The 25,665-nt window shown below is 55.4% G+C and overlaps 2 protein-coding genes across 2 annotated transcripts; one reads left to right on the forward strand and one right to left on the reverse strand.

The window, feature by feature from the left end:
- The first annotated feature begins 6,744 nt into the window (after positions 1–6,744).
- SSTR4 (somatostatin receptor 4) lies at positions 6,745–8,705 on the forward strand. Its single transcript, XM_059037532.2, is given in 4 exon segments — positions 6,745–7,217; positions 7,219–7,373; positions 7,376–7,807; positions 7,810–8,705. Coding segments are annotated over 4 exon segments (1,125 nt in total). The 3' UTR covers positions 7,875–8,705.
- A 10,024-nt stretch (positions 8,706–18,729) lies between these two features.
- On the reverse strand, positions 18,730–25,439 carry THBD (thrombomodulin). Its single transcript, XM_059037533.2, has one exon. It carries the CDS (start codon positions 22,328–22,330, stop codon positions 20,603–20,605), a length of 1,728 nt encoding a protein of 575 aa, XP_058893516.1. The 5' UTR covers positions 22,331–25,439; the 3' UTR covers positions 18,730–20,602.
- Positions 25,440–25,665: the final 226 nt, after the last annotated feature.

The raw sequence follows: 25,665 nt of genomic DNA on the forward strand, positions 1-25,665 counted from the left end.
GAGTCAATCTGATGACTCTTTAATATGAGTGATTTATACCCTGACTAAAGGACTACTGCTGCTAAGGATGGTGACACCAGTTGTGCAGTAAGTGTTTCTGGATGAGTCTTCAGTGAAGCTGTTTTCACCCCGAGAGACTCTGCCCCACCCCATCCATCCACAAAGGCAGGCAGAGTGTCTGTGTCAGCTGACCTGCACTGACCACGCCCAGTCCACCCAGGACTGGATACTGGACCCGAGCTGGACCAATCAGACGCATTTCCCTGGTCCTCCGAACGTGCACCGCTGAGAAAGTGATGGGCCACCAGAAGGGAAAGGGACAGCATGGAGCCACATCCAATAGCAAGCAGCTCGGAGATACAAACAGGGTATTTGTGAAGAGAGCCGTAGAGGGAGAGATGGAGGGTTTTCCTCTGCCTCGTGTGGTGAGCGCGAACCTGGGAGACAATGCCACAGCCTCTCCCATTTCTGCGTGTTTTGTGAGCCAAGGCGCTGACCTCCTTGCCCTGAACAGTCTTCTCAAGGCTGTTTGTCCAGCAGTGGCCTTAGAGACAGAGACAGCGCATCCTGGGAGCTGTCGGGACTTGTATTCCTGGTGAGAGTAATAAAGATACCGCCTCTCTCTGTGGCAAAGCTGGGCTGGTTTGCTACTGACTCTTATAATATGACTAAGATTTCTTAGATTCGGGGTTCCTTTTTTTAAATCATTTTATTTTATTTTATTTTATTTATTTATGGCCGTGCCATGCAGCATGCGGGATCTTAGTTCCCTGACCAGGGATCAAACCCATGCCCCCTGCATTGGAAGAATGAAGCCTTAACCACTGGACCACCAGGGAAGTCCCTGAGGCTCCTTAACTCTGATGTGAACCCAACTTGTGTGCAGCATCCACCCAGGCCTTCTCCCGTGTCACCCTCATGAACTCGGGGGGAGGGGTTTTGTTGGTGGGGCGGGGGCAACCAGGGGGATTGGTGCAAACAGGAAGCTCAGCCCTGCTGGGCCCTGAGCCATCAAGTCCTTGCCTCAGACCCGGGAATCCCTGTCTCCTGCCGGCTGCCCTGAGACCATAGCAGGCTGGCTGGGTCGCTTTCAGGTAGCGTAAATTTTCGGCCCAACACAGTATCAGCTGAACGTTAAGAAATGGACCAGTCACCCAGCTGCTCACTGAGCAGGATGCCGACAGGCAGGGCATGCTCTGCCAGCAGAGCAAACCCACTCCTGAGCTCCAGGAGTTTGGTTTGCATGCAGAGTCACTCTCAGACTGCGTTCCTTTGGCCTCCAAATGGTTTCGCAAGAACTTGAATTGTCTATTTCTAAATGTATGTATTGTAACCTGAACACCAGGAAGACGGTTTTCTATGTACTGTTTCCTTGTTGTTCAACTGGGAGAGGATCTGAATTTCTAAAACTGACATGGGGCAAAAACATCCTTCAGATCCTCCTGTTACCTTCCCCCTGGGGTCGGGGGTAGTAGGACGGGAAGGCTACTCCTTCCTGCTGGAAGTAAATGTCCAGGAACAGATTGTCTGGACTAATAGCCTGGTTCCTATAACAACGATTTAAGGATGAGTGTTGAGAAGATACAAGATTCAGGATCCTATGCTGAGTGTTTTATGTATGTTACATGAATCCACTATTTTATACAGAGTCTGGCATACAACAAGTGTGATATGAATGTTTGCTGGCATTATCATCACACTAGCTCATTCAGTGAGGTAAGAACTTGGTGTTCACACCTCAGAGATGAGAAAAGCAAGGCTTAAAAAAGGCCAGTGACTTGTCCAAAGATAAGGGGCTAGGGCATTTGTGGCTGCAATACAGAAAACACCTCTGAACGCACTAAAGCCACTAAAGAAAGTGAACACCTCACATGAAAAGAAGTTCAATGGGAGCAGCACCAGAGTTGGCTGCCTCATCAACTCTCACGATTACCAAGCCCCCTAGTTCTTTCCTGCTCCCTGTCCTACCATCTTCAGCATACTGGATAAGCTTTCACCTCATAGTCACAAGGTAGCTGCAGCTCCTCCAAGCCTTATATCCCCACAGGACAATAACCAAACCTTCCCCAGAAGTTAACCCTTGCAGGGGAGTTCCCTGGCTGTCCAGTGCTTAGGACTGGGTGCTTTCACTGCCGTGGCCCAGGTTCAATCCCTGGATGGGAACTAAGATCCCGCAAGCTGAGTGGTTCTGCCAAAAAAAAAAAAAAGAAAAAAGAGGACGTTGCCCCTGCCCCTTCACGTCTCATTGGCCAGATTCAGGCCGCATGCCCACCTCTAAAGCCAGCACAGACTCTGGGAAGGGAACCGACTCAAGCCCCTGAGTTCACTGAAAAAGAAGTCCAAAGGCAAACCAGAGATCTGCCCCCCAGGGAAGAGGAGCATGGACATTGGGAGGCATGCCACAATAGCTGGGACTTTGTCAAAGCCAGACTGGACCCAGGGACATAAACGCCCTACTCTTAACCTCGTGCCACACTTTCCACTACAATGGAAGGTTCTAGATTTCCACCGTGCAGGATGGTAGCCACAGCCATGTGTGACTCTTGAGCACTTGAAATATACGTCACGTGACTGAGGATTGAATTTATTTTTTAAGTTAAATGAAATTCAAAGAGCCACCAGGTCCAGTGGCTATGGCACGGAAGTTGCAGGACCGGCACATCTGCAGCCTTGCTGGAGGCATCGTGGAGGCCAGCAGGTTCTGGTGCTCTAGAAATACAACGTGAGGCCCCAGGGAAATCAAAGTGTTCCAACAGCTACAGAGATAAAGGAAAACGAAAGAACTAAAATTCATTTCATAATACACTGTCTTTTACCTCTTTATCCAAAATATTATCACCCAACACATAACCGATATAAAAAGTATAGTGAGATGTTTCACTTTCTTTCGTTCATCTTAAGTCTTTGAGATCTGGGGGTGGTGTTTCACACCCACAGCTTGTCTTTACATTTCAAGTGCTCAGCACCCCGTGTGGCCTGAGCTGGTGAAGAGATTTCAGAGCCTCCATGTCCAATTAACTTTCCTGACACTGGTTCACAGCTCTGGGAGGTGGACCGGACAAGATGGAGGCTCAGAGGGCCACACCCAGGTGTCCCCAGAGCCCCTGGAGGGCTGGTCCCCACTCTCCGTGTTCTGATTCAGCAGAACAAGGGTGCGGGGCCACGCTTGGAGAAGCACTGATCAGGGCAGCTACCCAAGCCCACACCCTCGTAAGCAGAGGGTCTGAAATTAAATCCACGTTTTCTGTGCCCCAGCCTGTTCTCTTCTGCACACAGAGCCGTGAGGCCAAGACGCTGAGACAGTCTGAAAACAACCCCCAAAGAAGAGAACAGCCCTCAACTTCCTTGCTCCAGAGGCTGACAGCAGCGTCTGACATTTAGACACTGCAGACAGGTCTCCAACCCAGACCTGTGCCTTTGTCATGCTGACCTTTTGTTCATAAATTCTAAGAGGGAGCCCTGTATTTAATGCAACAGCTGGGTCTTTGGGGCAGAGTGGGCCGTTGTCAGCACACTGTCTGGATGTCACAGGAGTTCCGAGGGGCATCTGAAGAAGGGCGATTATGTAAATCACTCCTGACAAAGCCCTGCACTCAGCCTGGTTATGCCTTTAACATGATCAGCGCAGAAGTAGTCAAAGCCACGTTGAGAGCACTTCAGATTATTTTCTAGTAGCTGTGACAGAAGCTCTCAGGACCACTGTCCTCACGCTGTCAAGCGCCAAGCCCCTCCTTGTTGAGGCCTCTGAGTAGACTCTTCTCCCGAGACCTGCGGGCCAGGTGCAGCCGTCCAGGTGCCTGAAGAGCACTTCCGACTTGTGAAGACAGGCGAGATACTCCCAGTTGCAACAAAGGAGGCGTTCCTTTCTGACTTGAGGAGGGGCTGAGAGGCCCCAGCTCCACCCTCTCCCTCATCACTCAGCCTGGAACTCCCACCAGTGCCTCGGCAGCTGGGACCAGCTGGACCCCGGGTGGCCCTTCCACCACCTGGAGGAGAAGGTCCCTGAGACCCAGCCAGGGTCCAGCTCTGCGTGGCTTGTGACAATGTGCAGAGGAGCACTGGGCCTGATGCTGGACATTTAATCAACAGACCCAAAATAGGTCCCACATTTATATCCTACAGGGAAGGGACAGGTGAGCTGGAAACATCGTATGAATGGCCTCCATTCCCACTCCTTTTACTCAGTGAGACCGTGGCCCTGGATGTTCTCTCCCGGTGGAGAAATGTAGAGGCTGGTCCCCTTCAGGCATACCTTTAGTGCCATGGGGAGAGGACAGGTCTGGGGGTCCAGCGGGCGCAGCCACTTCCCACCTGGGGGCCACCAGGCTGCCCCCCTGAGCAGAGAGGGCTCCGATTGGTTTTCTGGATGTTCCTCCCACACTTTCCCTGTAGCCCTCCTGAGGGCACAGTGAATTCCACACACCGTGGCCCCTGGCTGCCTGCCTCTCTGTAATGTCATTCAATTAAAAGTTGCATCAGTGCATTTTAGAATTATCTGGAGAGCCTTCAAAACATTCAGATGTCTGGGCCACCTCCAGACCAAGTAACTCAGAGTGTGCGGGACCCGCCCGGGCTCCCAGGGGGTGCCAGCGGACAGCCAGAGGTCAAGTCGCCACACTGCAGAGGGTGCCTGGCTCTCTGGGAACGAGTTCCTCAAAGCCAAGCCTATGTCAGACATGCCCCCCACCACGTCCCAGGCTGCGGTGGGGATGGGACCTCCACTTCCACGGTCAGCCTCAGCGGGGTCTGCACCCAGCCTCTCACATCGTAGCAGCTCCCGTGTCCCAGGAGCGACGCCTGCCCCTCCCAGCTCACCCGCGCTGATGAAGGGGGTCCACTGCCTAAGTTAGTGTGCTCGGGGCAAACACACAAGCACCCAGGAGCTCTGAACTACCAAGCTCCCTGGTTGGGGGTGTTAATAATAATGATCGCATATAGTGCTTATGGGTGCCAAACGCTGTTGTAACTGCTTCCCATGTGTCGGCTTATTTAGCCCACATGTGCCATTATTTAGCCCGTGTGCCATAGCACTAAGACTGATGCCGCTTTACAGAGAGGTTGAGTAACTTTCCCAGGGTCACACAGCAGGAAGGCAGTGGAGTGGAGATTCCGACCAAGGCAGTCACCTTAATCTACCCTGCCTTCAAAACCACCTCTGTTCCAAACTTGCCTCCCCCTCACACACCACCAGCTGAACCAAACCCCTGGCAAGTCAGCACGTGACGTTTTCCTGACTTTGAGGAAAAACCTCCACATTGACCCCGGATTTCCCCACCTCTCGTTCTTCACTCCTGTGAGCCTTTGTCATTATGACGGCGCTGTGTCAAGGACAGTGACGCTTGGTATCAACTCAACTTTTTTTCCTCATTTTAGTAATTTTTCAAAGCTAAGGCATCCTGCTCCCGACCTGGGCCTGGGGTTCAGGGTGCGAGGGGACTGGAGAGTGAGGTAGGGAAATGGGACAGCACAGAAGAGTGTCCATCTCAGGACAAGCCCATCTTGCCTGGGGTCCCGTGTCCCCGCCCCCCAAGTCCACTGCAGGAGAAAGGCCCGTGCCCTTGTGCCCACCCACTGGAGAAGTCACTGCTGTGGGGTGGCCCGCGGCTCAGCTGCCTCTCTGATTCCGCTCTAAACACGGAATCTGGGGAGACTATTTGTGCAAACACTATGATTCCCTGCTCGCGGCCTCCGATACGCCAGATTTCAGTTTAATCTGGGAGCCCCTTCCTGATGTACCAGAGGCTTTCAGGACTGATCTGGGGCGCAAGGAGGCCACCGCCAAGAGAGGCGAAGCTCCCAAGGGCCAGCACCCCACAATTTTCCAGGGCAAACCCCCACTTCAGGAACTCTGCTGTGCCCTGTGCCGACTAGCAGAGACGGCTGGGACTGGGGGCTGCTTGGTGGGTGTCCAGCACGGGATGGTCCAGCCTGGGGGTGTGAACTCGCATTCTCCAGAGTTTAGGAGGAGAATGAGACCCGGGGAGGGCCCGCGACCCTTCCTGACCACACCTCCCAGGCACATTTCAGATATCCGGGTGCAGACCCCGCTTCCGGGGAAGCCGAGTCCGGGGTGGGGGGGGGGAGGTTTCCTGGCGTCTGGGTCTAGTGCTCTCCGCCTCCGTCCGTGCCGGCCCGCGCACAGAGCACCTGGGTCAGAGGTTGGCCTTCTCCTGTGGCATCTCTGCTGTCGCGTGTCCATTTCCCACCTCAACCCCCAGCCCCACCAAAATCCAATGGAAAAGGTCGCGGGATCCGCGGCTGCGCAGGGTGCAGGGAGGGAGCGATGGGGGCCCGGGCAGACGTGGAACTCCCCGCGACGCCAGCAGGAGCCTCGGGGTCTGCCCGTAAAAAGAGTTTCAGGCGGGACAGACCCTGCGGGTCTTCAGAGGATGAACAGGGCAGGGGCGGGGTTGGAGATGGGAGGATGTCAGCGCGGGCAATTGGCTCTGTGCGCACCGGTGAGTCCCCGCCATCCCGGGGACCTCAGGACCCAAACGGAGGACTCCAGGCCCCCCTGACCCCGCGGCTGCGGGCCCCGGAGAGGAGAGCAGGGGAGAAAATGGCAAAGGGCCGGAGAAGACGGGGTCTGCGTGGGGCGGGGCTGGGTGCGGGTGGGCGGGAGCGCCCAGCTTTGGGCGGAGCAGGGAAAGGCGCGCGTCTGCCCCGCAGCCCCGCCGGTCTCCGGGGCTCCGCGGCGTAAGCGCCCGCTCCGCCGCGCCGCCGCCGCCGCTCCCCCATCCCGGGATGCGCGCTCCCCCGACGCCACCTCCCGGGGGCGAGGAAAGACTCGAGACGGCCTGGCCCCCCGGCGACCAACGCCAGCGGCACCCCGGCGGCGACGGAGGAGGCGGCGGCGGCGGGGACCGGGTAGACATCCAGTGCGTCTCCGCGCTGGTGTGCGTGATGGTCAACGCCCTGGTCATCTTCGTGACCCTCCGCTCCGCCAAGATGAAGACGGCCACCAACATCTACCTACTGAACCTGGCTGTGGCCCACGAGCTCTTCATGCTGAGCGTGCCCTTCGTGGACTCGTCGGCCGCCCTGCGCCAATGGCCCTTTGGCCCGGCGCTGTGCCGCGCGGTGCTCAGCGTGGACGGCCTCAACGCATTCCCCAGCGTCTTCTGCCTGGCCGTGCTCAGCGTGGACCGCTACCTGCCTGTGGTGCACCCGCTGCGCGCTGCCACCTGCCGCCGGGCCGGCGTGGCCAGGCTGGTCAGAGACTGTGTGGCTGTCGTCCTCGCTGGTCACCCTGACCATTGCCGCCTTCGCCGACACCAGGCCGGCTCGCGGCGGCAGGCCCGTGGCCTGCAACCTGCACTGGCCGCACCCAGCGTGGTCGGCGGTCTTCGTGGTCTGCACTTTCCTGCTGGGCTTCTGCTGCCCGTCCTGGCCGTCAGCCTGTGCTACGTGCTCACCGTGGGCAAGATGTGGGTGCTGGCGCTGCCGGCCGGCCGGCAGTAGCAAAAGCGCTCCGAGAAGAAGATCACGTGGCTGGTGCTGACGCTGGTGGCCGTCTTCGTGCTCTGCTGGCTGCCTTTCTACGCAGTGCAGCTGCTGAACCTCTCTGTGACGGGCCTGGATGCCACCATCAACCACGTGTCCCTCATCCTCAGCTACGCCAACAGCTGCGCCAACCCCATCCTCTACGGCTTCCTCTCTGACAACTAACGTCGGTCCTTCCAGCAGGTCCTCTGCCTGCGCTGCTGTCTCCTGGATGCCTCTGGCGGTGCAGACCAGGAGCCACTGGACTACTGTGCCACCGCCCTCAACAGCAGAGGGGGCGCAGGAGCCGCATGACCCCCACTCCCCAGGAGCCCAGGCAACCAGAACCCAGCCGCAAGCAGGTCCCCCTCACCAGGACCACCACCTTCTGAGATTCCCTCACCCAGCGTGGCCACCTCCAAGGGATCTGCACCACCCTACAGCCCAGCAGACCACCCGTGCTGGATGCTCCCCTGAGAACCACCACCTTCCTCCACAGGCACCTGCTTCCCGCAGTCTTTGTGCAACCCCAAGAGCATCAGAGCCCCTCAGGCTTCCCCTCTCCCCAGGATGCTTCCATGGGGGTAGGACCCTCTGAGAACTGATCTAGGATGTGAATCATTCCTGAAACTCTGGCTGTTTTTTCAGGGGGGAGAAGGGAGGAGTGGCCACCTGCATGTGACTTGTTACAGCAGCTCTGCCTGGGAGATGACTGTCCGGAGGGTGGAGGGAGCCGGCACCCCTGCTCTGCACAGACTCTCTCTCTGCCTGTGGTGGGGACACAGCGTGTTCAGAAAGAGGAGGAGGAAGAGAGATGCCTCCCAGTGCTCTCCCTTTGCTGCTGTTCCAGGGCCCTCGTGCAGAGAGAGATTTGTGTGTGACAGCCTGAGGCCCAGACTCTGTCACCCCCTGACCACCCCCCGGCCCAATGCCTGCTTGCAATCACAAGTGTCACCCTGGTTGTCCTGGGCCGGTAGCAGGCTTTTTGTGGGTTGAAAATGTTTAGAGAGAGACCTGGAGTGGGGTTTACGACGAAGCATGAAACCAGGTCCATAATAAAGAAGCGGAGAGGATAAATCTCATCTAGCTCCAATGATGGGATTTCTTGCCCCCTCCCTCTGGGTGGGAGGGGAACAAGGGAAGACGAAAGAAGACCAGAGAAGGCAGATGGAAATCAGCCCAGATTTTGAATGGAGGAAGCAGCTCTATCACCGCTATTCAAAAAAAGTTGATATTCAGGAAAACATAAGCCAGATGTAGATAATAAACAAATGTAGGCTGAACACAGTAAAAGGCCATAATTTTTTGCCTGATGTTCACCCAAGGATAAATTATCTTTCCCCAAAGGACAAAACTGGCCTAAGAGAATCTTTGATCCTGCTTTCTGCCAAAACTGGAGTGGGGGGGGGGGGCTGCGGAGATGCGGGTAGGGCTTCTGTGGGAGGCTGGGCGGGAAGCGGGCTGTTCTGTGTGCAGGGAGCGCCACGGGGGCCCCAGCTCAGCTCAGCCAAGGACACTCCTGGCTTTGGCTGGTGGGTCCTGATGGTGAGAGGAAGATATTGGGGGTGGGGGGTGGGGAGCAGGGCCTCTGAGGAGAGGACCCTCCGCTCACCCGTGGGTCAGGCTTGCGGAGCTCACGGCTTCCTGGCAGGGCAGCTTCAAGAGAAAACGTCCTGGACCTGATTTGGTCGAGGACCTGCCAGACTCATGTCTCCTCCAGCAGCCTGCATGTTCCAAGGTGGGCACAGGGGGCTGCTGGGGAGCTAAAGAAGGCTGAGGCAGGGCCCAGAGGGTAGGGCAAGGTCAGAGGGGACGCCCCGCTTCCACCATGGGCCAGGGCTCCTCCCTGAGAGCCGGGGCAAAGGGAACAAGGCCCTTCCCTGAAGCGATCGGGCCAAAGCCAGGCTTCAGGGATGTGAGCAGACCCCTGATGTTCCAGGAATGGGCGGGTAGGAGAGAGCCAAGTTCGGGTCCTGGATCCAGTGTCATGTGACCCGGCAAGGAACTGAACCCAGGTCCTCAGAATTCTGCCTCTAAAATCAGGAGGCCCTTCCCCAGCCAGCACATGGTGACTCTTAGAGGCCTAACCTGATGGTTTTGTCCACGTGGCTGTAGATGCCAGCTTCTCCCTTAATAAATGAAAAAAGAAACGGCCTTACCATTGGGCACTTACTCCTGCACGTGACCAGCCAGCCCAGTGACCTGGAAGCAGTGATCAGTGGTGATCAGTGTTGTGTAGGCTGGGGACGAGGTGGATATGCAGATGTTCCGGGTCTGCACTGGGTGGCCCCCATCTGTCTCAGAGAGAAAATGTGTAGCCAAGTCTGCACAACAGACTGGAGACATGGCTGTGGATTGGGAACTCCTAACTAAGACACGGAGCCCCTTGAACCCACATGCACACGTACACATGTGCACACAGACACAACCAGACCACCCCCCCTGCCCTGGCAGTACACACTAGAGTTACCTTGGGCATCTGGAGGCAGTCGGTGCTGGGCCTCGTGTAACTGTAACCTCTTGACAGCCTTTGAGGGTGAACTGTTTCTTTGTTCCCCAGTGCCTGGTGGTGACTGGCAGGGCGGCCACTTGATAGATGCAGTTGAACTGACCTGTATGAACCACGCAGACTGATGGCAGCAAGGTGAGGGGTTCACAGCACAGGCAGTGGTCTGAATGCGCTGCCGGGCCTCTGCCACAGTCTGGGTAGGGCCTGGGGTCCTCTCTTGGATCTCCCACAGGGACTCACACTGGGTACACTCTGACGGGCAAGATGGCACACGGACCCAGAGTCTTGGCAACACTTATGCTCTGCTGAGTACTTAAAAATGCAACCTTTTCAACTTAGTTGGTGATGGTTGAAGGCAAGGCAGCCTCAGGTGATGGAAAGAAAAGTCCCTGGGAGGCAGGGGAACTCTGCGCCAGTCAGCCCCGTGGGGAGTGGTGTAACCTCACTGAGCCTCAGTTTCAAAGCTGAAACATGCACAGAGGGAGACTGTGAGTTTTGAGTTCTTTCCAGCTGCGGCTCTGTTTTATCAGGAACGCTGGAGCAAGGTGCTGCGGTGGTGGGAGGGGATGACAGCATACTGCTCTCTCCATAACCTGTTAAAAATGAGCATTGACACTGCCTTTGACCTTGGAGTCATAAACCACGCGGTGGAGCAGAGAGAGTCTTGCTGGCCGTCCTCTTTTTCAGCTGCAGGACCTTCTCGACTCCTGGGGCTTAACAACTCAGTAGCTGCAAAACATGCCGATCATTTGTCGGGGGTGCACTAGAGGCGAGGTACTGCCAGCTGTAGCAACGGGGGCCTTTGTAACGGCTGCATAAAACCCTCCCTCGAGGTCTGGAGACACTTGCACATTTTACTGGCCTGGGGCATCAGCTGTGCAGACACCCTTTGACCTCAGTGCTGCTCCAGTTACCAAGACTAGGGGATCACAGCTTTTGGCTGCATCAGGAATGAAAACAGTTTGTTTTTTTTTTAAGTTGAAATCCACTGTATTTCAAGCATACAGTTGTTGTTTTTTTGTTTGTGACTATAAAAAGAAATAGATCAACACACTAACCAAAAAGGAAATAAGACTTCTGTGTTTCTGACCAATGTAAGAATACCAGTTTCCACTGTATCCTTCCTTGATCATCAAGCAGGAATGAAAACATCTTTATCCAGGTAGAAATAGCCTTCAGGTACCCTCCACCAGTGAACTGGCTTTACCTTTTAAAATTGCCTTTAGGGCTTCCCTGGTGGCGCAGTGGTTGAGAATCCGCCTGCCGATGCAGGAGACACGGGTTCGTGCCCTGGTCCGGGAAGATCCCACATGCCGCGGAGCAACTAAGCCCGTGAGCCATGGCCGCTAGGCCTGTGCGTCCGGAGCCTGTGCTCCACAACGGGAGAGGCCACAACAGTGAGAGGCCCGCATACCGAAAAAAAATAAAAAATAAAAAAAAAAATAAAATTGCCTTTAATTTACTGTTCAGTGACCAGCCAGGTGTTTAATTTTTCCAGACAATCAGGAAGATGGTATTTGCACGTGACAGGTGGTCACTCATCGGAGTTCTTGCCCAGTTTGTCAGCACTATGTTTTGAGCAAACATGAATGTAATTTGCACATTTATCTTTAAATTCTTGGCTTCACTTCGCCATAAAAACATCCTACGGGGCTTCGCTGGTGGCGCAGTGGTTGAGAGTCCGCCTGCCAATGCAGGGGACATGGGTTCGTGCCCCGGTCCAGGAAGATCCCACATTCTGCGGAGCGGCTGGGCCCGTGAGCCATGGCCGCTGAGCCTGCGCGTCCGGAGCCTGTGCTCCGCAATGGGAGAGGCCACAACAGTGAGAGGCCCGCGTACCGCTAAAAAAAAAAAAAAAAAAAATCCTACCTAGCACGCCTTAGGTGCCAACACTGATATCAAAGGGAAAAACAACCAAGAGAGGTCTGCGTTGGCTGTGCTACCTCAGAAATCAAACTTGACAGCCTGAGCAGCGGCTGGGAAAATTCCTGCAAATCTACGTATCGAAGCTGTTCTCCGTCAGGCGGTCTGCCGAGAAGCATCCCCACTCCGCATCCTCCCTCTCCTTAAGGAGATAATAGAATAACCTCACATTCCTTCAGCACAAATGTCAGAATCCGGAGGCCTGTCCTGTTGCACCCGGTCAGTGGGCACCACACCCCGAGGCCCTGCTCTGGGGAGGCAAGTACAGGGGGCAGGGGAAGGGGGCAGAGGCATACAGACTGCACACCCCCTGCCGCTTCTGTCAGGGCAGGGCGGGGCTGAGGGCTCCGTGGACAGCGCTCTGCCCTCGAGGAGCCTGGAGGTTGGTTAGTGGCAACCACGGGCATTGTTCAGATCAGCACAGGAATGAGAGTGCGCGTCTAAGCCAAAATAAGAACGATCGGGGAAGTTATCTGGTCTCTGTGAGGCGATGCACTCGAGGACCCGACCTTGTGCAGGGCAGCCTCCCCAGGAAGGCTGAGGGGGGCGAAGTCCTCCATGAGTTGTGTGGGAGAAACCAGGATAAGAAGGGTGGGCAAAATGGCTGAAGCAGAGGGGACGGTGTGTGCCAGCAGCCAGGAAGGGAGGCACTGAGAGTGCCCAGGGTAACTGGAACAGAGGCCAGAGGTGCCTGGTCAGTGGGAGGCATTAGCAGACGAGGACCTCATAGGCCCAATTGAGGACTTAGGACCCGGCCGTGGGACGGTGGTGACAACGAGAGGTGCAGGTCCACCTGGTCAAGAAACCCATGGGGACCCCGAGTCCCTGTGAAGCCGGGGCGCATGTGCCCTCCACTTTTCAGGGGGAGGTTGGCAGGAGGATCGTGTTCTCATCATTTTAATGTTTTTAAATCATTTTATCAACAAGAAGGCAATGTCCCTGGTCCTGTGACTGGATTGGCCTAGTGTGTAACAGGGAGGGGCTCTTTTGAAAATGAGGGAACCACTATTGAGAAAGTCCAAAGTCATCAACCACGTTGCCTAGGAAAGGAGCGCTGACCAGCAACGTAAGACCCGAGGCTTCCTGTTATGAGGACACCGTGAGCCCCACCCGGCACCTGGCGAGGTGTGGACAGTGCGCCGGGTGGGGAAACAGATTTGGGGACACACAGACCAGGGGCACGTCACTGCTCACCAGCCGAGCATGGCCGCAGGGATGCTGCGAGGCCCCCGGAGAAGGGACAGAGCGAGAGCATCCAGTCCAGGTGTGCGGGGCAGGTCCAGGAGGCTCGCCGCTCAGACAGCGACCCAACGGCGCAGGAGGACAGGGTGGTGCGGGGGGTGTGTTTGCGGGAGGGGGGTTGTGTTTGGCTGGTTTTTGTATTTTTTTGCATCCAGCTTTCTTTAGCCATTCCGAGGAGGCTGTGATTTCTTTCTAATCTATTTTTATGGGAGTATAATTTATACATGGTCAAAGTCAGTCTTTTTAGGTGTACAGTTCTGTGCATTTTGACATGTGTAAGGTTACCATTGTTTAACTGCCACCTCAGTCAAGATGGGGACTGGCTCCGGGACCGTGTCCTTCCGTCTTGGTGGCCGTGATACATGCTGAGGGGGCAGCATGGGGAGGACCCAAAGGGAAGAGAACTGGGGACAGCGCTCCCCAGATTCGCAGGCCACCCAAGCACACCGTCTCCCCACATCCCCACGCGGGGAGCTCTGCCCTCCTCATCGCCTGGATTTGAAGCAGCAGCCTGGGCTCCAGAAACCACCTCCCACTAACCACAGCCCGAGGCTTGAGCAGGTTGCTGCCTCCTCAGCACGGCTGCCCCTCCCATCCGGGGCTCAGAGCTCCCCTGCAGCCTCGCAGAGCCAGCTTGTCCTCAGGACCCAGCCCCGTCTGTCCATCGCAGCCTGGACAGCTGGCTGCTGGGCTCGCGCTGCATCGTCTCAGCCCCATTGGTTGAGGCTGATTCCCTCGCTCTGCAAATGCAGACAAACCACAGAGAGGGGGCCTTGCCCTGTGCCTTCGGGCTTCCCTTTCTCCTCCTGTCCCCGTGAGATTCCCCAAGTCCTACCTCTTAGGACAAGGGCGAAGATGCTTGAGGAAAGGGGGGAGTCAGTGCTGGCAGAGAAGGGCCAACATTGGTACTTCTGGTTTCAATCACCATTTCAAGACGAATTGAACAATGAAACGTCTGTCCAGTACGAGGGTGCAGGGTAGGGGGTGCGGATCTCCGGCATGGCTGCGGGAGGTAGGGGTCCGTGTGTTCGAGGAAATCGAATTAAGGGGGGAGGTAGAAGGAAGGGGGGAGGGTATAGGAGACTGAAGCAAGCCCCCTCTTCCTCTTCCTCTTCCTCTTCCTCAATGAGTGGCTGAGGGAAGGTTTGCTTGAGTCCAACAGCTCCGAGTGAGCAGCTGGGTTCGGCCTCCAGGTGAGGACAGGAGAAGATTCCAGGAGGTCAGGGAAACCCTGCCCTAGGTCGAGTGTGCAGGAGAGGGGCTCCCCAGGATGGTACAGCTCGTGGATGTCTTGTTCAGGAGAAGGTTATTTCAGGTGCAGCCGGGGGATATGTCTGGCCTGGGGCGGGGCGCGTCCTCACCACGGACCCCAGGTTGGAATCTTGTTTTTTTTCACTGGATCCCTGAAACCCTGCAGCTTCTCCCGTCCCATCTTGTTTCCACCCTTTCCAGTCGTGGCTGAACTAACCATCCCTAGGGTCCCTCTATCTTTCGCAATCACACTTTCAAAACAGGCCGAAGAGGATTTTGATTCTGTTAGAATCTGATGTTAAAACAATATTTCATTTCTCTCGTGAGAGGAAATCTGTTGTTTGCCTACATCTGAGCCTGCTGACCAGAAAAAGGAAAAAGGGCTCTCTCAAAACAAAAAGAGATAGCGCTGAACCCGGGCACACATTCTGAACAAGACAGACAGACAGAGTCGGGCGTAGCCTGTATTATTTTACAAAGAAATGCCGAGAAGGTCAGGGATGTTTTCAGATGTGCTCGGGTGCCCCCCACCGAGTCACGACAACCATGGAAACATGTTTTTCTATCTTCTTCGTAACCTCGGTTTTCCTCGAAGAGATGACAAAATGATTAACCCCCATTCGACACACGGCCACTGTGAGCTTGGGGGTCTTCTGCCCCCTGCCCAGTCCACATGAGAAGGTCACGCCCAGGAGCCTCAGGAAGGGCTGTGGCCGTGCAGGGGGGCCACTTGGGATTCCATGGGCGGCAGCAGCGTTTCCTTACTTCCTACTGCGTGTCTCAAGGTGCCCCTCCTCCCTGAAGTGCATGATATGCAGGCTTTCCGTCTTGCTTTGTGTGTCTTTACACACTCTGGTGGGCTGCCAGGATTTCGGTCAACCCGGGCCCGAACGTGGGGTGAATGAGCAGGGCTTTGGGAGACATGTGAGCTGGGTTTTGTTAAACCCTGTTTGCTGAAATAGAAGAGAGGCTGTCTGTCTGGTCATTCCTTGGAAAAATCTTGTCTTTGGATTCAAACATGAAAACACGGGATCCTTGGTTCGGGGAGATCCTAAGGACATAACGTGTGTCAGAGTGGATAAAGGCTTTATCTGGCCTGTTGTGCAGACAACTACAGCGTCAGTAGAGCGGGAAGGACAGGAGGGAACTTTCTGGTGTCATGAACATATTCTACATACTGATAATGGCAGTAGTTCCACTAATGTGTGTTCTTCAGGACTCATAGATCTGTTTGCTAAAAAGGGCGGGTTTTACAGTCCAGGGGCCTGGGACTCCCCAGGGGGCTGGGTCCTCAGGCCCATGTCCCCCTGTGGTGCCCTCTGTGGTGGACAGTTGGCTGGAGAGGCCAGACGCTGTCCCAGAGACAGTTGTGGACACAGGGCCAGTCCCTTGTTTTGAACTGAAGTTTCTTTCCTCTTTGCAGGTTCCTCTTTGGTGTGACTAGACTTGGGGCCCCACGTGGCAGCTGGAGTTGGGGGGCGCTTCGGGCTGTGGTCACCCCTCCTCTGTGGTCTCCCTAGGAGCACGATGGAGGGGGCTCTGCTCCCCAGACTTTGATGGGCCTGTAAGCAGGGAGAAAGGGGCTTTGAAATGGATTTTTCAGCTGAGGAGGGACTGCATCTCCGCTGTGCGAACATCACCTCCTGCGGCTCTGCCTGATGCCCGAGACCCCACCAGGACACTTGTCCAGGTGGGACAACAGCCCTTCCAAATGACTGTACCGTGCCTGGAAAGAACCCTTTCCAGTTTCCGGAAACCTTGAACTTGCCCTCAAGACACTCCAGATCCCAACACATCCTTTTTCTTTATCCACTTACACACCCACCAGTTCATTGTCGCACATGCCCCATTTATGGAGCACCTGCTGTGTGCCATACCTGGGCCAGTTCCCTTCACCTAATCCTCATAGAAACCCCAGGGGGTCCGGGCTGGCATCCTGTTTACAGCCTTAGGGTTTTTTTTTTTTTGGCTGCACTGTTCAGCTTGTGGGATTTCAGTTCCCCAACCAAGAATTGAACCCGGGCCATGGCAGTGAAAGCACCGAATCCTAACCACTAGGCCACCAGGGAACTCCCAGTCTTAGGGGTTGTGTGGTGCCCATGGCCATGTGACAACGCATGTCAGGCTGGGATTCAGATCTGGGGTGCATGACACCCACACTCTTTGTTGGCTCTGCTGGATTCTTACAATGCAAACTGTGCACGTGTTGCCGTGGAGCCATATAAATAAGTCTAGAAGTAGGTGTTACCTTCTCAAATGATTTCAGTGCGTAAATGGAGCACCAGTGCGCTCTTATGAAACTCCTCCACTTGCACCGAGGATAGAATTCGACATCTCTAAGCTGACCTATGGTCCCCCCTTCCACTTTTCTCTCTGCATCCCACCTCTGCAGCCTCATCCTGGACCCCCTCCTCCTTGCTCACCTCACTCCACACCCTCTGCCAAGACTCTTCCCAGCACAGGGCCTTTGCACGTGCTGTGCCTTCCACCCGGACTGCTCTGCCCTCCGCTCTGTGTATGACCAACCCCTGCTCCTCCTTCACGTCCAGAATTGCGTCAGCTGGTCCAGCAGGCTCTCCAGCCCTGTCGTGCTGTGCTCCTCCTCCCCGGCTCCTACCACTGGTTCAGAGGCAATTACAGTTTGGGGTGGGGGGGTGGGGATCGTTTGTTGTATGTCTGTCTCCCCCACCAGAGCTCAAGCTTCTCAAGGCAGGGGTTCATCACCATGCCTGTCACCCACCAGTGACAGAGCACATGCTCAATAAATATTTGCTGAACTGATCCAAGCGGTTCGGTCTGAGGGCAAAAAAGTCTTTTGAGTCATAAAATCAAATTCTGACTCATCCACCCTGGCCTTCTTCCCCAGGCCCCATGAACCCTGGAACTCCATCAGTGAACACACACCGCACACCACTGCTGAGACTGGGAGACCTGGATGACAATGATGTGAATAGAAGGCAGGGCCCACGGCCCATTTCACAAGGGTCACCCAGGTTTGAAATGCTGGGGCATCATTTTTAGAGTTAAGTGATTGCTTTATATGGTGTCTTTTTCAGAGAGAGGCTGAAGTTTGGAAATCTCAAGTTCAGGTGAAGCCTGTACACAGGGAGTTGGATCTCCCACAGGACAGGAAGTGAGGTACATTGCGAGGGTGTGCGCCTCGCCTCACCCCGCCAGTGTCCTGGTGTCCAAGATGCCCCGGTAAGGGTTCTTGCCTCTGAGTCTTGAAAGCATGTTTTGGTTTTCTTGTGCTCTTGAGAAAGGATCTCTTCTTTAGAGGAAGACATCCGAAAGCAATGAGACTTTGACAGTCAATTTGACTGCCCCTGGGAGCAGACCCTTTTGAAAAGTGGAAGGGTGGGTGGTGAGGATGATTGGTAGGGCATCACTCTCCCCTCTCAACCCCCAGCATGATTTATCTGCATCTGCTTTGCTCCCACTCATCGAGTTCTTCCTTCACACGTACCTATTATTGAATCTGGTTTTCTGCTAGCCTTCCGAGTCCTGAGGGCAGCACTGCTGCACTGGCCATCTCGGGAAGGCACCCCTCACCTATCACCCACTCCACACATGCCCCAAAGCCGTCTCCTTCATCCAGGATGGATGTTGACATCTCCAACTGCATCTTCATGACAGCAACTACTCAGATTAAAACTGAGAAATTCGGCATGATCCAAATGTATGAAAGTATTTGGATGTTTGACTGAATTCAATGTTCTTCCAATTTTTGCTTTCTGAAAACTTTCAGAACACTGCATATAAAATTCAGCCAGTTTCACCATCCCAGGAAAAGGGGCCCAGGAAATGTGTGCATTAAAAAGACAGTGTTTCCTATCTCCGAGAGAAATGAGGATGATTTAATACTGCATGAGACCTTGGTCTCTGAACCACAGACTGACTTTTGTGTTTGCATATCTCTGAGAGCAGATAATGCCAAACCGTTCACAGAGGGACACACAGCCAAGATTCTAAGAGATGCCCCAAGAAGGACTGTTTAACTTGTCCCAACAAATAATCCTATAATATGTTTTAAAACACTTAGACATAAGTCCTGTGTATGAAGTTGTTATGGTTACAGAAGGAAAAAATAAATATTTGTGCACACAGACATAACATGAAGTCCTTCTACAGTGAAAACAATCTCCTCTGGAAAGATCTTTGAAAGTCAGAGATGGAGCCTGGAGCAGATGCAGCTAGTGATGGGGTGGGGGGGGGCAGCCGTTAAATGCTCCTCTTGGCATCTGCATTGTCCATGAGCCTCATTTAATAACATAAAATGAGGGGGCTGGGGGAGAGAGGTGAACAGACACAAAAGCCAAGAGCACTGTTATTTGTTTATTTTCTACTTGTGATGTCATAGCAGGAGTTTTGCCTGTGTTCTAGTTTATCTCCAATAAATAAATAACTATGTACAAATGTGCTGAGTTTACAAAATGATAGAGGAAAACCTTTGCATTACAAAAGATACATTTACATGGTACACTTTTTTCCATACACAGAAGCATGAGGCATTTCATTGCTAGCTTACTTGAACCAAAGACCCTGTGTGGCAATGTCTAAAGGTGTGTACCTAGGCTTTTCTACCAGAAAGCAAAGCTATAAAAGGAAAATTCCTCAGTTTCTTGAGAATATAGGGCCTGACTTGGCCTGCTACTTATTGCTCATCCATATTTAATCTATTCCAGAATGTTGGAAGCTGTCTGGAACAGCTCTCCTCAAATATACGAAGCAGACAACCCCCTGCTGATCTCATTAAAATGCAGATTCTTGTGCAGTAGGTGGGATGGAGCCTGAGTGTCTGCATTTCTAACCAGCTGGCAGGGGCAGCTCCAGCCTCTTGTCCGGGGACCACGTTCCAAATGACTGGGCTTAGAAGGCCCGTCTGAACTGGGAGAACCTCCCGAGGGCCTGATCAAGGTGAGGCCCTAATTGGCCATGCTCCAGCCTGCATCCCCGAGCCCCCAAATTCAAGAAACCAGTAGAGCTGGTTTTATTGGGGCCTACAAATGACAAGAACAGTCAGAGTCCAAATGGTCATCGGCATGAATCCTGCAGCTCAAAACTTTCTTACACTGTCTCCCGGGAGGTGCTTCCATCTTCTCTCAGTTTAGAGCAACTATGTGAACAAACATTTTCAACATTGTCAAAAATAACTAATAATAATAGGAATAATAATAACAGGAAAAGACACTGCATAAGAAGCTTAACAACAATGACTACTTTTCAGTCCAAATCAAAACAACAACAACAATAAAACGCAGGTTCATTGTTTAAAAATAAAAATGAAAACCTCCTTGCATTGAATTCCTGTGATAGTCCAGCAACATTAGTCTAACAAATGCCCGTCACATCTTAACCTCTGTTAAAATGATATTGCTCTGGAAGCCTGAAATTTCAGGATAAATTAGCAAATATCTGCTGAAAGAACAAATTCCCAACCATTCTTATTTCTAGTGTTTTTGTTTCTGTTTCACATAACAGTTCTGGCCAGGCAGACAGCTAAGGGCAGACGTAGGGTCCAGTACAGGTAGGGCGGCTCAGGTGGGTTGGCTGAGTTCCTGGCAGGGGTAAATTGGGAGAAATGAAAGGGCTGAAATGCGGCTTCGCTTCATAAATGCAAGAGGACTGGAAAAGATAGTATAAGGGCCCCATGACAAGTGGGAGCACATAAATATATAGACAGGGAAGGGGAGAGAGGGGAAGGGAGAAAGGAGAGAGGGATACAAAGTGGGTGCCGGAGACTCGAGGGTAGGGAAAGAAGCCAAAGAACAAGAAATACTTAAAAAATAAATATCTTGGTCATTATCTATGACTCAATTACACCTCACTTAGTCCATTGGGATGAAGTCTGCCCCAAGGCTGCCAACCAAGAACACTCACCCCTCCTGTGCCCCTTGGTGAGGGCATCGGACACTTTGACAAGATCAGCATCTTGTCACTATAAAACTGCTGTCTCTGCCCACTTGTCCGATGACATCATGGAAATGGCTGGGGCCATACTTCTTCCAACGCGCCCCCCTCCCCCATAGCCAAGTGTAGAAGCAGCGAAAGAAGAGGAGCGAGCGTCTTCTCCAGTTCTGACGCCAGCTAAGGTGCTTTGGGGTAGTGGGAGAGAAAGGCTGGAGAGGGGAGGAGCAATGAGGCCCAGGAGGGAGGAAAAGGCCACTCAACACCTGGGTCAGGGAGGGAGGTCCCTCAGAGTTTCTGAGGCGTCCGCTCGGTCTTCACGTGCTGCAGTACCACCTCCTTGGCGGGGACCCCGCACTTGTACTCCAGCTCCGCCCGCGAGGTGCCTTGCTTCTTGCGCAGGTGGCAGAGGAGCGCCAAAAGCGCCACGACCAGAGACAGGCTCGCGATGGAGATGCCGACGAGCACGCCCGAATGCAGAGGCCCCGCGGGCGGGGGCGAGGGGCGAGGGGTGGAGCCGGGAGTCGGGCTGCCCGGGAGCGCCCCAGAGCCGCCGTCCTCCTCCTCGCTCACCTTGATGGGGTCACAGTCGGTGCCAGCCTGGCCCAAGACGGCCGTGTCGGGCCCGCAGATGCACTCGTAGGTGCCGGGGAGGTTGTGGCACTTGCCAAGGCAATAGCCGTTGTCGCACTCGTTGATGTCCGTGCACACGGAGCCCTCGTCCAGGATGTAGCCCTCGGGGCACCGGCAGATCGCCAGGTTGTTGGGGTCGCAGTCGGCCGGGCACGAAGTCTGGTTGCAGAACATCTGGCACCTGTGCGGGGCGTGGGGGATGGGCGCGAAGCCCTCGGCGCAGATGCAGCGGTACCCAGCTCCGCCCACGGGCTGGCACTGGTACTCGCAGTTAGTGCCGAAGCACGGGTCCACAGGCTCCACGCACTCGCCGTCCACCAGGTCGAAGCCGGGGAAGCAGTGACACTGGAAGCCGCCCTGCGTGTTGACACAACTCTGCGGGCACGGACTGGGCACCTGCGTGCAGTCATCCACGTCCTCACACCGGTGCTGGTCCGCAGCCAGCCGGTAGCCCGTCGCGCACATGCACGTGTAGTTGGTGGGCGCGTCGGGGAAGCCCGGGACGCAGAAGTGCTCGCAGAGTTGGTGGCACGGGTGCTCGGCCGGCACCGCACAGGAGCGCCCGTCCGCCTGCAGGGCGGCGTCGGCGGGGCAGAGGCAGCTCGACGCCCCGGCGCTCCCGTTGCACGCGTGCTCGCAGCCGCCGCCCTCCACGCTGCAGGCCCAGGCGCCCGGTGCCTCCCGGCCCCAGCGCGCCTCGGCCTCAGCGGGCGGCACCGCGCACTCCAGCTTCACCCCGAGGGGCATCACGGAGGCCGAGCTGCCCAGCGGCAGCGCCTGGAAGTCCGCGCCGCGGGCCCCGAACGGGGTGCTGTAGGTGACGGAGACGCCGGCGGCGCCGGGCTCCACAACCAGCGGCCGGCAGGAGGCGGCGAAGTTGAATTCGCAGAGGAAGCCGTCGGCTTCCGCGCCGCACGGCAGCTCCTCCCAGGCCGGCTCTCCCGGTGCCGGAGCCCCGGCCGCCGAGACGGCGACGCACAGCGGACCGCAGAGGGGCGTCCCGTCGTCGTGAGGCCGCGCCCACCTGCTGTAGCTGGTGCGGTTGTCGCCCGTAACCCACTGGAAGCCGCGCAGGGGCTCGCGGTGCCCCGGGTCGCCGCAGCCGGGCGGGAGCTGCAGGCCGATCCAGAGCTGCGGGCCATCGCCGCCGTCGCCACTCAGTAGCAAGGAGATGACATCCGCTGCCACCGAGGAGCGCACGGTCATCAGGTGTCCCCGCAGCTGCTCGCAGACCCGGCTGGCAGCGAGGAAAGTCGCGGGGCCCCGGAAGAGCGCGAAGCAGTCGTGCTCGACGCACTGGCTGCCGATGGGCTGAGGCTCCGGGGGCGCCGGGAGCCCCAGGCCGGCGGGGGCCAACACGCCGAGGAGCAGGACGCGGAGCATAGTGTCCGCACGCCGCGCGCAGGGGCCCGGTCGGGGCTGAGAGGCGCAGGGCGCCGCCGGCGACAGCCGCTCGCGTCGGTCCCGGACTAGGCGCGTCCGGCTGCGGCGCGCAGCCCTGGCGAGGCAGCCTCTGACAGGCGGGCGGGCCCGGGCCCGAGTTTATAAGTGCGCGGCCCCCCTCCCTGGACGTTCGGGAAAAGGAAGGAAGTGCCTGGTGGGAAGGGCTGATGCTGCATTCTCGGATTACTGGGTTCTCCGGACGCCCTGCGCCCGCCCTCGCGCCCGGGATCCCCTCGCGGGGATGAGTAAACTCGGCCCCGGCTGGGAGGTCCTCGGGCGGGGCCAGCAGCGCAGGCTCCCAGGAGGACAGCACCTCTGTCAGCGCGGCGACAGGACCCGCCCCACGCGTGCAGCCCTACAAGGGGCTTAACCCGCAGCCCTCCTTAACCTTCGGTCCTCTTTCTTTTCCTTCATCAATGTGTTGTTACCACCTATTTCAAGGATAGGCTGGATTGCGGAGCTCTGGAAAGAGGAGACTGGGCGAGGAGGGCTTGGAATGAGAGGTGGGGACATAGCGCCCAAGACCTGCAGGGCTGCAGGAGGAGGTGCCCGCCACCCAGAGGGTTTTGGGAGGGGCTGTCTAGGGCGTGGCCTTCCCCAAAAAACAAGAGCGCAGGGAGAGCGAGCCACACCCTCCCAGGCCAGGGCGCCTAGCTCCGGAGAAGGAGGTGCTTGGAGACAGGGCGTGGCTGAGGCGACCACGCGCAAAGGAGGAGGACTGGCCTAACACCCGGTCCCCAAGTGGGGACCCACGAGTCCCTGAGCGCCAGCTGCCACGGCCAGACCTCATCTCATCGCGTGAGAAAGTCGTGGGGACACTGTCAAGGCGGCAAGGTCTTGCCACCCTTCGGAAGTGGTGGCAGGCGAATTCCCGCCGAGCCCTGTAGGGGCGAGCGAGTTTAGCCTGTTTGGTCTGAGTTCTTCCAGCATCGCAGAGGAACAGTGCAACTTGCACCCCCATAGCGACGCGTGGTGTGCCCTCGCAGGGAGGGTTTGTCTGTTGAGGGTTTTTCCCTTTGGTGACACAGAGGAGCACATAAATGCCACTTGGGCGGCAAAGGACATAGACGAGGGGTTGTTCTGGGCACGCGCGGGGTGGGGAGCGCTGGGAGGAGACTGGAATCTGTCACTTTCGCGACCTTATCCGCTCACCTTCGCATCAGGAATGCGGAGGGGTGGGTCCAAAGCAGAACGGTGAGAAGCAAACTTTTTTTTTTTTTTTAACACCCTTGCGCCATCCTCCGCCGCGGTCACTTACTGCAACGCGCCAGGCGGCGGCGCTGTTGAACTCTAAACAAAACCAAAGACGTTGGTGAACTCGAACTTGGGCTGAAAGGGTTAGGGTGTGGGGACACAGAGGCCTCTCCCAGGGCAGGAAACGCCGACCCCTCGTCTTACCCGCGGATTGGGCCCCCACGCCCAGCAGAGCCCAGGACTTGCGAAAGAACAGGAGAGTGTGGTGTCTTCACCTGCGGAAGACAAGCACCTGCCGGCGGACGGACTGACCGCAGTGACCAAGGGGGCGGGGCGGGGACACTCCGAAAGCGAAAGGGGGGAGGCACTGTGGTCCCCTGCGCTCCCTGACGCCTGCCCGCTGCCCCTCGGCGCCCCACGAAAAAGGGACACCGAGGTCTGAGGCTCCCCGGAGTGGGAGCGACTGCCCCTCCAAGGAGGAGGAAGGAAAGACCCCCAGATCGCAGAGCCGCGCAGCCCCGGGTGGGGGCGGGGCAGGCGCTGGCCTGACATCCCACTGGCTGCAGAGCTGAGTCAGGGGTCACGACTCTGGCCGCCCTGGAGAGGCTGTCTCGGTGCAACGGGCCCAGGGCGGAGCGGGGCCTCCAGACACCGGCTGGGACCTCAGAGGTGGGCGCGTGAGACGGGAGAGGGGACCTGACCAGCCACACCCTTTGTTCAGCATTTACAAAGGATTTCAGGACTCCGGCGGACAAAGCCGCCGTAAACGAAGGGAGGGGCCCTCTGAGCCTTGAGAGAAGTTCAAGCGTCAGGTCTGGCCGCCACCAGGCTGGGTCACTTCACGGATGGGTTCTAGCTGATTCACCCTTAGCCAAAGAGCTTTATCAAGTGTGGCAAGCAGCTTTTTTCTTCAGAGACATAAAAAAGAACTTTCTAGTTCTAACATGAACACCTGCTCGTAGACTTGTTAACCCCTAGGTCCCCTGATGGAGACCCCACTTGGCGCTGTTTCTCTCCAGAGCACGTGGGCAGCTGTCCCTGCTCTGACTTAGAACTTAAGCCTCTCCCGTGGGGAAGGAGAAAACCGATGTGTGGAAATGCACAATTCCAGGTGCTCAGGGCTTCGGGGCTGTGAGAAGTGGGGACTGACTCCCAATTGTTGCTGGTGATAAAAGCCCCAGGCCCCCCGGGGTGGAAAAGGCTGTCACTAGCACCTGAGGACACAGGACAGGGTGGGGAGGGGTGCATACCCTGTCCAGTGCAATAGCCATAATCGCCTCCGGTTATTTAAAACTCATTACATTAAAGTTAGAAATTCAGTTTCTCAGTCTCACTAGCCACATGTCAAGTACCCCACAGGCTTGTGACTACAAATTGAACATTACCAAGAAAACACTTGATCATCACAGAAATTGCTATTGGACGGCGCTTGTCTACCCATAGAGCCAAGTAATGACCTCAAGGAAGCCATTGGTGGGGGCATATGCATGTCTCTTCTAAGATTCCAAGAACACCGTCTTGCAACCATTGTTGTTTTCAAGGTAATTGTTGTGAAAACTGCCATCAGAATCTAGAAGGGAAACCTTAAGAAGAGTAAAAACTGTATAATCACTATTAGTACTTGACTAATAAATACATCAATATTATTTTTAACCTGGATGTTAAGTATAATAATTTAGATATTAAGAAGAAAGACATTTAAAAGATAAAAACATTATGTTTATAAGCCATAACAATGTTAAAATACAGACGCAAAAATTAAGTCTCTGTGGTGATGCAGCAACATATGAATCTAATAGTGGAAATTAAATGCCTGGTGAGCAAATGTTACTCAATAAACAACAGCCTGGTACTGTAGCAGAATGCAGGTTTTACTAAATATTTACTCCCAGCCAGACTTGAAGAAAGAAGTGAGGTGAAAATTAACAGTACTTTATTGGCCCATTCTTTATGAAAAGAAAATATGTTGCATCTACCCAAACCCCACATTTGATATCATCTTTGATGATGAAAGACCGGAAGCTTTGCCCCTAAGGTCAGAAACCAGACAAAGGTGCCTGCTCCCACCACATCACTCAGTA

This window comes from Kogia breviceps, chromosome 14, assembly GCF_026419965.1.
Source record: "Kogia breviceps isolate mKogBre1 chromosome 14, mKogBre1 haplotype 1, whole genome shotgun sequence".
Classification (NCBI taxonomy): domain Eukaryota; kingdom Metazoa; phylum Chordata; class Mammalia; order Artiodactyla; family Physeteridae; genus Kogia; species Kogia breviceps.

Bases quoted from the DNA above. Each gene is read 5' to 3' on its own strand.
- THBD (XM_059037533.2), bottom strand. From the start codon at position 22,330: ATGCTCCGCGTCCTGCTCCTCGGCGTGTTGGCCCCCGCCGGCCTGGGG.